Genomic DNA, 12,788 nt, shown 5'->3' on the forward strand with positions numbered 1-12,788 from the left:
GCAACATTTCAAGAGCAACTTTCTTAAAATGTCAACAGAAAATTATTTCTGTAGTGCAATGATTCAATGACCAGCCATGTTGTTCCATAATGGAAGCACACTGAGCTTCTATGCTCTTAAGAAAAAAAAACTTACTAAAAAAGAGAGAAAGCCAAATACATACTTGAACAAATTACAAAAAGCAAAGGAAATGTTACTTATAAAAGAAAAATCTTATTTAAGGAGCTATTTACAATACATGTGAGAAAAATCAATGTAACAATCCACTGCCCGTTATCTAACATTTAAAATAAGAAAAACCCCAACATTTAGCATCTCAAATATACTGATAATTAAAAGCATTCTTATGGAAATTTTGCTTTACAAGCAGAACTTCATTTATCTTTTTAATCTGACTCAAAATTAACCTGCATAGTTCTAAGTTGTTACAGCTTCCACATGAAAATATTATTACACAATTTTAGCCATTAGCAGACTGAAAAAGATGCACTAATAAAACATTATCTTGTTTTTCTGCTGTCATTGTAGAAATGGTCCAGGTGAAAATCATAAAGCAATTCATGTTCACTACCTCAAAGACACTTGATAATAAATTTCACATTCATTTATCCTATGCAGTTATTAAGCACTTTCCTCCCCTTGTTCTTCCTTCTTTTTTTACCTTGAAGACTTCTTATTGCTATTTATCTAGACAGGAAGCCAAAGAATACACATATTTACAGGTAACTTGTCAAGCATGCAATATGTTAAAATATACATGGGCGAACCTCACAGGACAACTGCTGCAGGAGAAAAACTTCGTCTTGCCAACTGACGCTGACCTTGGTGGGAACAAGTTGACTCTGGCACATATTAGTGGGACCCTGGTCTTATTCTTTGAGATATTAATGTGCAGCTACATATCTCCATAAACAAATTGGATGCAGGCCTTGATGGTGTACTAAGCAAGCTTGCCAATGATACTAAATTGGGAGGAGCTGTTGACTCCCTTGAAGGCAGGGAGGGCTCCCTGCAGAGAGACCTCAACAAATCAGAGGACTGGAAAACCCCCAAGCACATGAGGTTCAACAAGGGAAATGCTGGATTCAGCACCTGGGATGGGGTAACCCTGGATGTACAGACAGGCTGGGGAATGAGATGCCTGAAAGGAGTGCTATGGAAAGGGACCTGGGAGTCCTGGTGGATGGCAAGTTGAACATGAGCTGGCAGTGCCCTGGCAGCCAGGCGGGCCAACCATGTCCTGGGGGCATCAGGCAAAACATTGCCAGCTGGGTGAGGGAGGGGATTGTCCCACTCTGCTCCACACTGGGGCAGCCTCACCTGCAATACTGTGGCAGTTTGGAACACCACGATATAAAAAAGACATTAAGCAACTAGAGAACATCCAAAGGAGGGCCATGAGGATGGTGAAGAGTGTAGAGGGGATGCCACGCCAGGAGTGGCTCAAGTCTTTTGGTTTATTCAGCTAGAGAAGAGAAGACTAAGGGGAAACCTCATTGCAGTCTACAGCTTTTTGACGAGAGGAAGAGGAGAGGCAGGCACTGATCTCTTCTCTCTGGTGACCAGTGACAGGATCCCAGAAGCTGTGACAGGGGAGGTTTAGGCTGAACATTAGGAAAAGGTTTCTCACGCAGTGATCAGACACTGGAACAGGGAAATGGTCACAGCACCAGGCCTGCCAGAGTTCAAGAAGTATTTGGACAATACTCCCAGGCACATGATGGGTTTCTTAGGGCTGTCCTGTGCAGATCCAGAAGTCAGACTCAATGATCCTCATTAGTCCCTACTAGTTCAGGATATTTTATGAGTCTATGCCATCATACCATAAGCATGCTTTAGGAGAGGAAACCCCCTTTACACATTTAAAACAATTGTGGCTGTAGAACTTAAAATCTCTTTTTAAATCAAGTTTATACAACATTATTGTATCATTAGACATGTCACTGAACTAAATATTACTATGGAACTCAATTACCATCGACAGGATCATGAAAAACATTATTTTCATCTGCAAAACTTCTGGTGCCTGAAATATTTCCATAATCAAATATTGGTCCTTCCAACAGGGTCACGATATCTATTCGATTAATTTTTGTCAATACAGAAGTTAAGGCATCAGCTGTAAAAAAAATAAAACATGTCAGAAAAAAAGTTCAGCATTGCAGAACTGTGCAGTCATTTTTCTCAGTTACGTTCACATCACATTACGTACAAATTGCTGGGAGGTCCCAATGTCTTTGGTTCTAGCAAACCCCATCATTTGCCTAAGCAGTCATACAGCTGCCTACTTATTCAAGATATACATCTATTAAGAGACTACACTCTGTCCAAGTGTAATTATATTACACCACAAAAGGCCCAAAGAATACGGTCAGAGTGAGAGTGTTCTTAAAGAATATATTTACTTACTACTGAAACAAAATATCCTTTTATTGGAGTGTAAAGGGAGTGTAAAAATCCTTTTACCATTCAGTTTTGAGAAACAGAATAGGCAGTCATGTAGGTAATAACGCATCTAAAGCTGTTCATGGAGTACATCATGAAAACTCATTTACAATAATCTCATCATAAGAAAAGAGTAATACTAGAAATTACTTTTACAGGGAAAGAGATCAAAGTAGACTCAAATAGTTTGCAGGAGTATGTGGATCAGAGAACAGTAACAAACACCACTGGCTGAACACAAAAATCAAATCCTCTCTTTCAGCTTGAGCTATTCAAGGGAAATGCACAGATAAATCCAGAAGTATCAGCACAGAGTCAGTGTCTCCATTACTCCCTAAAGGAGCAGGTGGAGTCTTTTCCTATGACCTACAATACTGCGAGATTACCTCACTTTTCCAGGCAGTCTATTTCCGTATTTCACGTTCCTTGTTATTGGAAAGTTTTCCCTAATATTTTCTTTACTGGAAATTAAATTCATTACTTGTCCCATCAATTATGGATGTGGGGAACAGATTTTATTTCCTTCTGTGTACATAGTGAATAAATATGACCTATTTCTGACTTCTGGTAAAAATATAACCAAAACTTGTTTTCCTAGTGGGTTTGTGAAGGACATTTATATTGTTTTCTTCAACTTGGTTAACAGATGAAATGGACTATAACTTATAAACAAGAAAAGCAACTCCTTGAACTTACTTGTAGCATTTTTCCCATCTCTGGTAACCCATTTTTTCAATAACATGAAGCTTTGAGCAATAAGAGAATTTGGGTTTTCTACTCGGATTTGGTTTATTTCATCCACAGAAAAATTTAGCTCTCTTGCCAGTTCTATAAAGACAAAAAAAAAGCAAGCAAGAAAAGGAAACAAACCTCAAAACACCAAACAAAGCGTACAACTCCCTCAATCATCCTGTCAGGCTTCAAAATTCTATCTTTTATTGATCACGTAGATGTCAACAAAACTACCTCACACAAACTTCATGGATAACAATGAACATGGCATTATATACCCGTATTTTATTTTACTAAGACAGACATAATTTTTAATTTGAATCATCTGTGTGAGCTATTATCATATTTATACTCAGTAAGCCACTTAAACATGGTGAGAGAATCCTCCTTGGAGACTACCTAATCACTGCTAATTTATAAACTCTATTTCTTTTGGTGACTGTTATGCCTCTGAGAGCTTGCTGGGCAGTTCAGCACTGGTGCTGTTGTCACCTACGCCCAGGGAGAGCTGCCTGCTGCAGTTCCAAGGCCACAAAGGGCCAGCTCTGCTCACCAACACACAGTGGGACACTCAGTCAGGAAATACACCTGCCCCCCAGCACTGACTCACTGGGGCACTGCTGGGCTCCCTGTAACCAGGGCTTTGGGGAAACTGCTGTCCATCTTCAGCAGATATTCCAGAGGCAGCCCTGAGCCTGAGCAGGTAGAGCATCTCAGCTCCCTGGAGGAATGTCTTGAGAGAACAGCCATGTAGCTATTTTCCCTGTGAGCTTCTCTTTGCTTTATTATGAGACCAAGGAATAATTTCCTATTGGGTATCTTTGCCCAGCAATGCATTGCACATTTGGGGAAGCTGCCTTGCTGTGAATATGGGAGAGCCTGATGCAGTCTGGCTGGATCTTTTGGTAAAAGATTACCTGAAAATGCAATAGCTAAGGCTAATTTCAATATTAAAGCAGAAAAGCTTACCTGTCCAGCTAAGTCCTAGGTGATCAGCTACAATTGCCATCCTTATATCTGTCCGTTCACATGGACTCTGTGGACCTGTGATTTACAATTTCTCAATTAAAAAGGTTTTGCACAGAAAACCACAATGCCGGATAATAGTTTACTATAAATAATAGCTTTAGTTTCACTAAGTTGACGGTGCTTATATTGTTTACTAGAATGGTTGTGTGACCTAATAACCTATGAAACAAAAATTTTTCACGGCTTTTAGATTTTCACCTGTGTAAAGCCAAATGTAAAACTATATGATGTCGTGTAATGAAACCAAACATGCTGACAAATCTAGCTCTTAGACTGTAGACAAGTTGTTCAATTACTGGTGAAAACCACCAAGGCCAGATTATCATCTATTTTCTCTACTTTGATGGAATGAATTTGCTGTCACAAAAGACATCTCTCAATTTCTGAATTACATCAATTTTTGAGTTACATGAATATCTTTGGCATGCTTCACTAGCTTTCTACAGTACAGAATTTGTTGGAAGGAAGAAAAAAGAGAATAAGACAGCACATACAGATGACAATGACAGAATGAAAACTACAGTTAAGTCACTCCACAGGCAATCACAACAGTTCATGCACTAGGATCAACAAGTTGAAAGTTTTACAAACTAGGCTTGATCTCCACGAGGTGAGCCATGAGAGCTCCAGAAACCTGACTGCCTTCATTCTCACCAGTCCTCTTACTCCTCCTCCTCTCACTGTCGGCCTTTTCAATCTTTGATTTTATAGATGCTGCCTCTGTTCTCATGTCTCTAGCAGACTTCGGTGTAATGGAAGGCTGGTAAACTTGAGTAGCTTCTGATAATGATGTGTTCCTTGATGTACTGTCTTCTTCATCATCAGAGGCCTCTGACTGCATCTTTTTCTCTTCATCAGATAGACGATCCACAAGCTTTAATGTCTCACCACTAATTCCCTTAAAATATTCAATAGAATGTTTACATACCTCCCTAAGCTGATTTTTCCTTACTTTAACAGTTGTCATGGTGACGGAGGTAGATCTTACCTTTACTGGTAATTTAGAAGGAAGTTGTTTGGGTTTTTCTTTTTCTACCTGCTCTTGTTTTGGCAGGGCTGGAGTTCTTCTAGCTAGATTAGTTCTATGGGTACTTTTTACAGGAATCCTAGATTTTGCTTCTAGACAGGGAGAGGAATTGTTTTGTTTTGCTTTGTCAGGCTTACTAGCCCCTCTCACTTTACTCCCTGTATTGCTTTGGAGATTATTTTGCGAAAAAGCTTGTTTTACTGAGCTGGCCTTTACAGGAAGCTTTGATTTTCCTCTAGCCCCTACCAACTCTGTTGACTTTTGCTGCTCTCCATGTGGTTTTTGCTTATCTCTTACTCTGTGTCCTTGTGTTGTCCCTGTACCTTTTCCTGAAGTGCTTTTTGCTTGATTAGCTTTCTGGAGGGAACATTTCGGTTCCAAATGTTCTTTTAGCACTACATTACAGGTAATATCATCTGTAGGGACAGCAGATGAATCCAAATTGTTGTTGTTATTAAAATTATCTTTTGGAAAATCAGTGTTTTCTGATTGCCTACAGTTTGTTTGGCTAGAAGCTGAACTCGCAATCACTGCTACAGTTTCATTTTCTAATCCCTGACCACTTGGCATCACAGCTTCTATCTTATCTGTCACTTCGCCAGGGCCATCTTTCTTCAGAGTCATGGTGGAAGCAGAAATTCCCATTTTAATTGGTGTGCGCAATTTGGGATCAACTTTAGAAGCGTTTACTGCTGCCGATGATTTCTCCAGTGAGTTACTACCAAGTGTTTGTTCCATGCAATCTCCACTGGCCTGGATGCCGGGCTTATGTTCAACTGCTGTTGTTTCTACTGGTCTCTCTATATTTGTTTCTACAGTGCTGTCCCCTGCCTGTGGCTGTGTGATGGCAGTGACTGTACTTTTATCCCCTTCCCCCGTGTCCCCTGACTTCCCTTCAGAAGTATGCTCACCAATCTGAAAAAATTGGAGTCTTTCTTCAACAAAATCCCTCTTGCTCATGTCAATTGCACCACTGCGAGTCATCTCAAACATCTTCCCCTCATGAAATGGGAAGGGGTTGGGCTCGCTAGTTGGCGTACTCTCATCTGTTGGAGTTCTGGCTGGAGTTGTGTCAGGTGTTGTTGCTTGAGATCTGTCTTCCACTGCCAGACCAAATGGCTTAGCTTCATCCTCCCTTGATTTAGTCTCAAACACTTCATCGTCACCTCGGTTATTGGACCATGGATCAAAATCTAGACTCTTGGTGGCCACAGTTTTGAAAGGTGTTGCAAATTCTTCATCTACTTTGTAACTGAAATACGAATCAGGAAATACAGTCCTGTCAGGGTGTCTCCCTTCCAAAGAGAAAAACTGTGCCCCTGACTTCTTATCGCTCTTATCTCCGGCTTTTTCAAAAGCTGGACCCTTTGAAGGTGTCTTGTCTTCTTCAGGGCCTACCTTGCCTTCCTCCTCAATGACTTCAAGCTTACTCTGGCTAAAGCAGCGATCAGTCTGCTTTAGAATGCCTTCTGTAGTCCATACGTCCTTTTTGGTTTCAACTGCCGGACCTGCAAGTTTAGAATCACTCTCAGTTAAACCATCATCTTCATCTTGCAAATCATAACCGTCAAGAGAGTCAATCTCTGTCGCATCGGTATCATGGGAGAATTCTGCAGTGGTTGCTATGGAACACTCTGTGACAGACTGGTCATTGTTACTCCCATTTGGCACTACATCATTCTGGGGTGAGTCAAGCCCAATGTCAAACTCATTAGGTTTCCCAGAAGGGGGATGTCCTAACTCTTTCTGTTTCTCAATCTTTTCAGGGGCTCTGGGTTTTGAGGTTTCTTTCTGGTCATCTTCCAGCTCCTTCAGTTTGAACGTATATTTTTTAAGTGGAACAGGTTGATAGAGAGATTCATCATCACTGGAGTCACTGACATCTGCTCCCGGTGGCACAGGAGACGGCGGCTGTACTCTTATGACGGGTTCAGCCAGCTGGCATTTGTCATGTTCATCTTGCAAGTTCACTTCGGTCATCTCCATTTCACTCTCAGTGGAATAATGAGCCTTCTTTTCTGACTCGCCTTGATCTGCATCCAGTGGTGGAGGAGGAGGGAATTCAATATAGGCAACTCTGTTACCTTTGGGTCTTTTGTTAGAGTCCTTATTTATAAGATTAGGTAATGCTTTGTCAATCTGTGGTTCCTCAACCTCTGCCTGTTTCACAGATGTCGACTTAGCCTCTGCTTCCTCCTCTGACTCCTCAGACACCTCAGGTATAGGGCTGGGCTTGCCTGGGATATAAGCTATTAGTGAGTCGGGTGTTTTAGATGTAAACTCGTAACTCACTTCCTCTGAACTCGGTGTTTCTGGTGTTAAAGGGCTTTTACCAGAGCTGTCTATAAAGGACACTTGTTCTAGTGTGTCATCTTCTGGACTACCTTGAGGAGAAGGAGGTTGTTTCTGCTGTCTAGATGTGTAAAATGTCCCCCTTGTCTCCTGTACTGTCTTACTTTCCTGACTGACAATTTTTTTAATATTTCCTTGTTGCACCTCTTTCTCATATTGCTTTCCTACTTGAACAAAACTGACATAAACGGGTAAGGTCTTAATTTCTTTCACTCCCTCAGTGCTTACTAGTGGTGCAACTTTACCCAAGTAATCACTGCCACCAGGCTCAACTAAGTCACTGGAGGGAAATTCCTTTCCTGGGCTACATTCTAAAGAATCTGGTGATTTGCTAGGGGATAGCTCTGTTTCCTCAGCAGGAGGACTTAGGCCTATTGAACTCTGCTGCTTGATATTTTTTCTGATTTCTGAATGCTTTATTTTTTCATCTTCCACATAACCAATTTGTCTTTCAACTTTCTCCTTAATCACAGCTGACTGGGACACTTTAGCTGAAAGTTCATAGACACCATCAAGCATGGTTCTCTTCTCCTCAACAATTCTGACTGGAATATGGGACACAGCAATTTCTTCTTTCCTTTTGGATATTTTATCAGTCACTTCACCATTACGTTCCCCCTCCCTGACAACAAATTCTCTGTATAAAACCCTTTTTGAGGGAGATTTTACAGTCAGTTCCTTCACTTCTTCTGAATGAATTCCATTCGTGGCCAGTTTGTGCTCTGTCACAGTGATAAATTCACTTTTTTTGTCAGTTTTAGTTTCAGCATGATCAACATGGTTTTCTTGTACTGTATCTGGAACCAGCACATGAGAAAGTTTTTCTTTCTGTGTTTTATGGTTGGAAGTTCCAGGACTTTCCCATGTCCTGTATATTTTTTTGTCCCAGTGTCCCTTCGTTGTTAAGTCTGAGGCATACGCCAGGTCTTTTGCCTGTGGTTCTGAAAAGGATTCTGGCACGACTTTCCTCATCTCAGCTCTTTGTTTTTGTGTGTCTGAAGCATGAGAGTCTTCAACAGCTTTCCCTTTACCTGGAACAAGGTCTTCCTGTATTTTCATTTCTTTCTGCAGAGCTGTGGTCCCATCAGGGACCTCTACTTGCTTTGCGTGTTTCTCTCTGGAATAAGACTGATACACCGGTAACTTACTTTCTTGCAATTTCTTTACTGGAATTTTGGACTGACCATCCAGCTTTTTGTCTTCTTGAGTTATGTCCTTACTCCTTGGACTTATACCTTGTTCAAATTTAAGCCTAATGGAACTGAGCTTTGATTGCTTCAGCTGAAATCCAGTCTGTGAAGCCTCAGGTCCTCCAGTCTGCTGAGCACTTCCTTTGTGTTCCATAGTTCGTTTAGAGTCCTCTGCAGGTTGCACAAATATCCTTTTTTCAGGACTGCTGGGCAAACTGGATGCTCTTCTTTCATCCACCTTGGGAAAGCATTTCCCATCATGTGCATACTGCTTCACCTTACTCCGTTCATCCCCAGACGACGGCAATTCAGAGAGCAGAACTTTCTCGGGGCTGCTGCTGGCAGAGCTCTGGCTAGAATGTATTTCCTTGCCATTTTTTTTATGCTGCTTTTTCTCTGGAGACTGTAGCTCATCATTCAACTTCTCTGTTTTATCTCGAAAAAACTGTGATACTTCAGTCAGTTTTTCTTCTGCCTCTTTAACAGTCCTGTCCACCCTGTCTTCATATATCAACTTTTCTCTACCTCTGTCTAATCTGTCCTCAGTAAAGCGCATCCACATTGCATGTTTTGGACTACTAACATCTCCAGTGTAGTGTAACACTGTCACTTTATCATAGTGATCATCTTTGGACATTTTACCTATACCGTTTTCAGATACATCTTTATAGATTTTGGAGAGAATCTCTTTTTTGGGGGCAGTAGCTACTTTTTCTCTGCATCGTTTATCAGTCCCCTGTAACTCTGCACTAAGGGGTAGAGCATGGTCAGTAACTGACTCCTCAGTATCAGAATGAGACACATCTAGCTTTTCTGAAAGAAGCATTTTCTCAGCAAACCTGTAAGACTCCCCTCTTAGTTCTGACAACTCATCATCATGGTATTCTATTGAGTGCTGACTCAAAAGCTTCAGTGTTTTGTAAGAGTCATCAGACATGAGTTGAGCAGAACTAGGGCGACTGTCTTCTTCCTGGGACACGGGAGTGTTAACTCTAGAGGATTCCAGATAAGAAGGAAGTGACTCTTCGGCCGTGAGCTCCTCTTCTTCTTGTTGACCTTGTTCATCTGAACAAGGGAAACCATCATGTTTTTCCAACTCTTTTAAGTTAATATCTCCCCGAGGTAAGTCTTTCTGATATACATACATTTCTTTCTCTGGATGCTTTTTTGTTTCTCTAATAATGACTTCAGTAGGTTCAGCCTGATTACCTTGTTCAATATGGACCTCTATTATTCGCTCCAGTTTGGGTTTCATTTTGCTGTCCTTCTCTGCATGTTGTGGTGAAGTTTCAGCAGACTTGGTAACATCAGACGTTACTGATGATTTATGTTCAAACAGACCAGCCAGTTCTTTGGAAGGGTCACGTCCAGACTGAAAGGCTTTCATTATGTCATGAACAGACATTGTTTCCTCAATTCTTTCAGATGTACTTTCTGTGCATGGAGGTTTATGATAAACCATTCTGGTTGTTGTAGTGATATGAGTTTCTTCTTTTACTCGGACACCTTTACTAAGGACACATTTATGGTCATCTTCTTCACTGCCACTGGCTTTCATTTGAAAAGCTTTAACCTTCTCTTTAATAGACCCAGAAGGTTTTTGCTCCAGCTCCATAAATGCAGGGGTAGGTTTTGAGGCTGGCAGCTCCTCTGCCTTCTGCTCTGGAATTTCATCAGAGGATGGCTCATAGCTGCGGATAACATGAACTACTTCAGTTCTCGTTTCTGTAATGACGGGAGGGATGGGTACATCATGGAAAAGTGGTTTGGGCCCTGTGCTTTCAGCACTTTGTGGGGCAGAAGGTGTCTTTTCACTCCTCGTTTCAAAGCCACTGTCAGACAAGGGACTTTTATCTTGATCGTGTTGAGAAAAGTCATCTGGAGACTCTAAAATAGTGTCTGTTCCAAAAAATGAGTCTGCAATTTTACATAACTCCTTTTCTGATGTTGAAGGCCTCATGGAGGCTGGAGGCATTTTAAGTTTATGCTCCTGCAAAGCGATAGCTGGTTTTAAAATGCGCTTTTGTCTCTCTTCACCTTCTTTTTTCCCCTCTTCAAACTTGTACTTTATGTTTGTTAATGAACTGCTACCGATATCATTTGCTAAGTAATCAATAACTTTTGACAAGCTATAATCCTTGTCCGACATGGTTTTAGTTTTAATTTGGACCTTCTCTGGAACAGATACAGGAGGACTTGTCAAAGCTTGCTGTCTCGCTTCATCAATCTCCTCTGTACTGAACTCTACCCAGTCATCCTCAGACAGGTGTCCTTGATCACTTTTGGATACTTTAGCCGACCCTTTACTTTCTAAACACACATCTTTTTTCAGAATTTCACTAACTTTTACTAAGTCCTCTTTTACTTTCTCAACAATTTTAAAGGGCTCTTCATCATCAATTCTACCCTCTTTTGGTATCTCAGGTTGGAACGGTTTGTCCTCTGCGACATCTGTCTGCAATATTGCAGTCATTCTTATCAGATCCTCTTTCATTTCAGCAACATCTTTCAGGATCTCCTGACTGGAGGATAAAGAAGATGGTGTTGACAATTTGAGAGCAGAGGGTGCTAAAAACAAGGATGATTTTATTGGAGATGACGTTCGATTAAAGGTTGGCTGTGCGCGTGCCTCTGTAGTCAATGTTTTAATAGGTGACAGTAACGCAGCAGCTGATTTTGTAAGTGAAGACGATTCTGGGAGCTTCTTTAATGCTGGTTCAGACAAAACATTGACTACAGAATATACTGGCACTGTTATTGTTGATGAAGTTACTGATGAGGTAGTTGCAGATATTGACCCAAGGGCTGTGTACAAAGCACCTGCAGGAGGAGTTCTCATTGACTGGAAAGCTGATGGTGCTGAAGATACAAATGACCTGAGTGGAGAAAATGACATTGTTGTAGCTGTTGAAAACACTCTCTCAGCTGTGTCAGCAACTGCGTTAGCAGCACAACTTGCAGAATGTGCAGCTGCAGCAATCTTGTCTTGAAAAACAGCTGCAGCTTTGGATCCATTTATTAAGCTGGCAGAAGATGGATATTTCAAAGGTGACACAGACCCATTAAGCAATGGTACATCTGTGTGCCCAGCTACATGTTTTGCTGGTGATGAGAGAGACGAGGCCATCATGACTTTAGTGGATGAAACAGCATCAACTGCTGACTTAGCAGGTGACACCACTGACTTTAGAGGGGACGATAAAAGTGAGGATGCTGATGTGATGACCGATTTAAGTGGCAAACTTGAAGAGTACATGTTAATGTTGGATTTGGGGGATGCTGGAGGCGTCATGGTTATGGATGATCTCTCCAAGAGAGATCCTGCTGTAGTCACTGGAGATGTCCGAGAGGGGAATGTGGTAGTGGAAGCCAGCCCTTTGAGACCAGCAGCTTCTGTGACTGCGGGAGCTCTGACGAAAGAGCCTGAAGTAACCTGGATATTGTATGGAGGCTGAGATACCACAGTTTTTATTGGTGAAGAGATTGTCCGAAACGATCTAATCGGAGATGCTACATCACTAACAGATTTAACTGAAGATGTGGTAGAAGCTCCTAATGTGGATTTGATTGGAGAAGTAGAAGAAACAGACCATATTGATTTTAATGGGGAAGCTGTAGGAGTGTTAGAGGAAGAGCTTGATAAGGATGTGAAGCCTGATTTGGTTTGCCCAGGCACTGTAATTGGAGCTGTTGTCCATGACTGATATGGCCGTGTTGAAAAGAATGGCTTGTATGAGTAAGTAGCAGGTAGGGATCTTGTTGCTCCTGCACTCCGTTCAACTGTTTCTTAAATCGTTAAATTAAAATCAAACATAAAAATCAACAAAAATGATTAAAAAACAGAGAGACCAGAGAAGAAAATTGGTCAGTAAACGTTGTAATATTACAAAAAGCCAGTACAATTGTTTGCATGAGTTGGGATGAAGGAGGCAAAAGAAGACTTAAAAAAGGAAAGAAATTAGGAACAAGCCATATACTGATAACTGGTCCAAAACCAAAAAGCAACATGAAAT

At 41.2% G+C, this 12,788-nt stretch overlaps 1 protein-coding gene across 13 annotated transcripts in view; it reads right to left on the minus strand.

Annotated features, from left to right (window-relative positions):
- ANK3 (ankyrin 3) overlaps positions 1-12,788 on the minus strand; it is a 353,784-nt gene that overhangs the window by 22,897 nt on the left and 318,099 nt on the right. For 9 of the 13 annotated variants that reach the window (XM_071564343.1, XM_071564342.1, XM_071564344.1 and 6 more), the window contains 4 exons: positions 4,861-12,561; positions 4,147-4,221; positions 3,142-3,273; positions 1,976-2,119 (listed from right to left, as the gene is read on the minus strand). In XM_071564343.1, the coding sequence (XP_071420444.1) occupies positions 1,976-2,119; positions 3,142-3,273; positions 4,147-4,221; positions 4,861-12,561 (8,052 nt within the window). The remainder of the gene's footprint in view (positions 1-1,975; positions 2,120-3,141; positions 3,274-4,146; positions 4,222-4,860; positions 12,562-12,788) is intronic. The other 4 variants (XM_071564350.1, XM_071564349.1, XM_071564352.1 and 1 more) reach the window with 2 other exon arrangements.

The sequence above is a fragment of the Pithys albifrons genome, chromosome 9, assembly GCF_047495875.1.
Source record: "Pithys albifrons albifrons isolate INPA30051 chromosome 9, PitAlb_v1, whole genome shotgun sequence".
Lineage (NCBI taxonomy): Eukaryota > Metazoa > Chordata > Aves > Passeriformes > Thamnophilidae > Pithys > Pithys albifrons.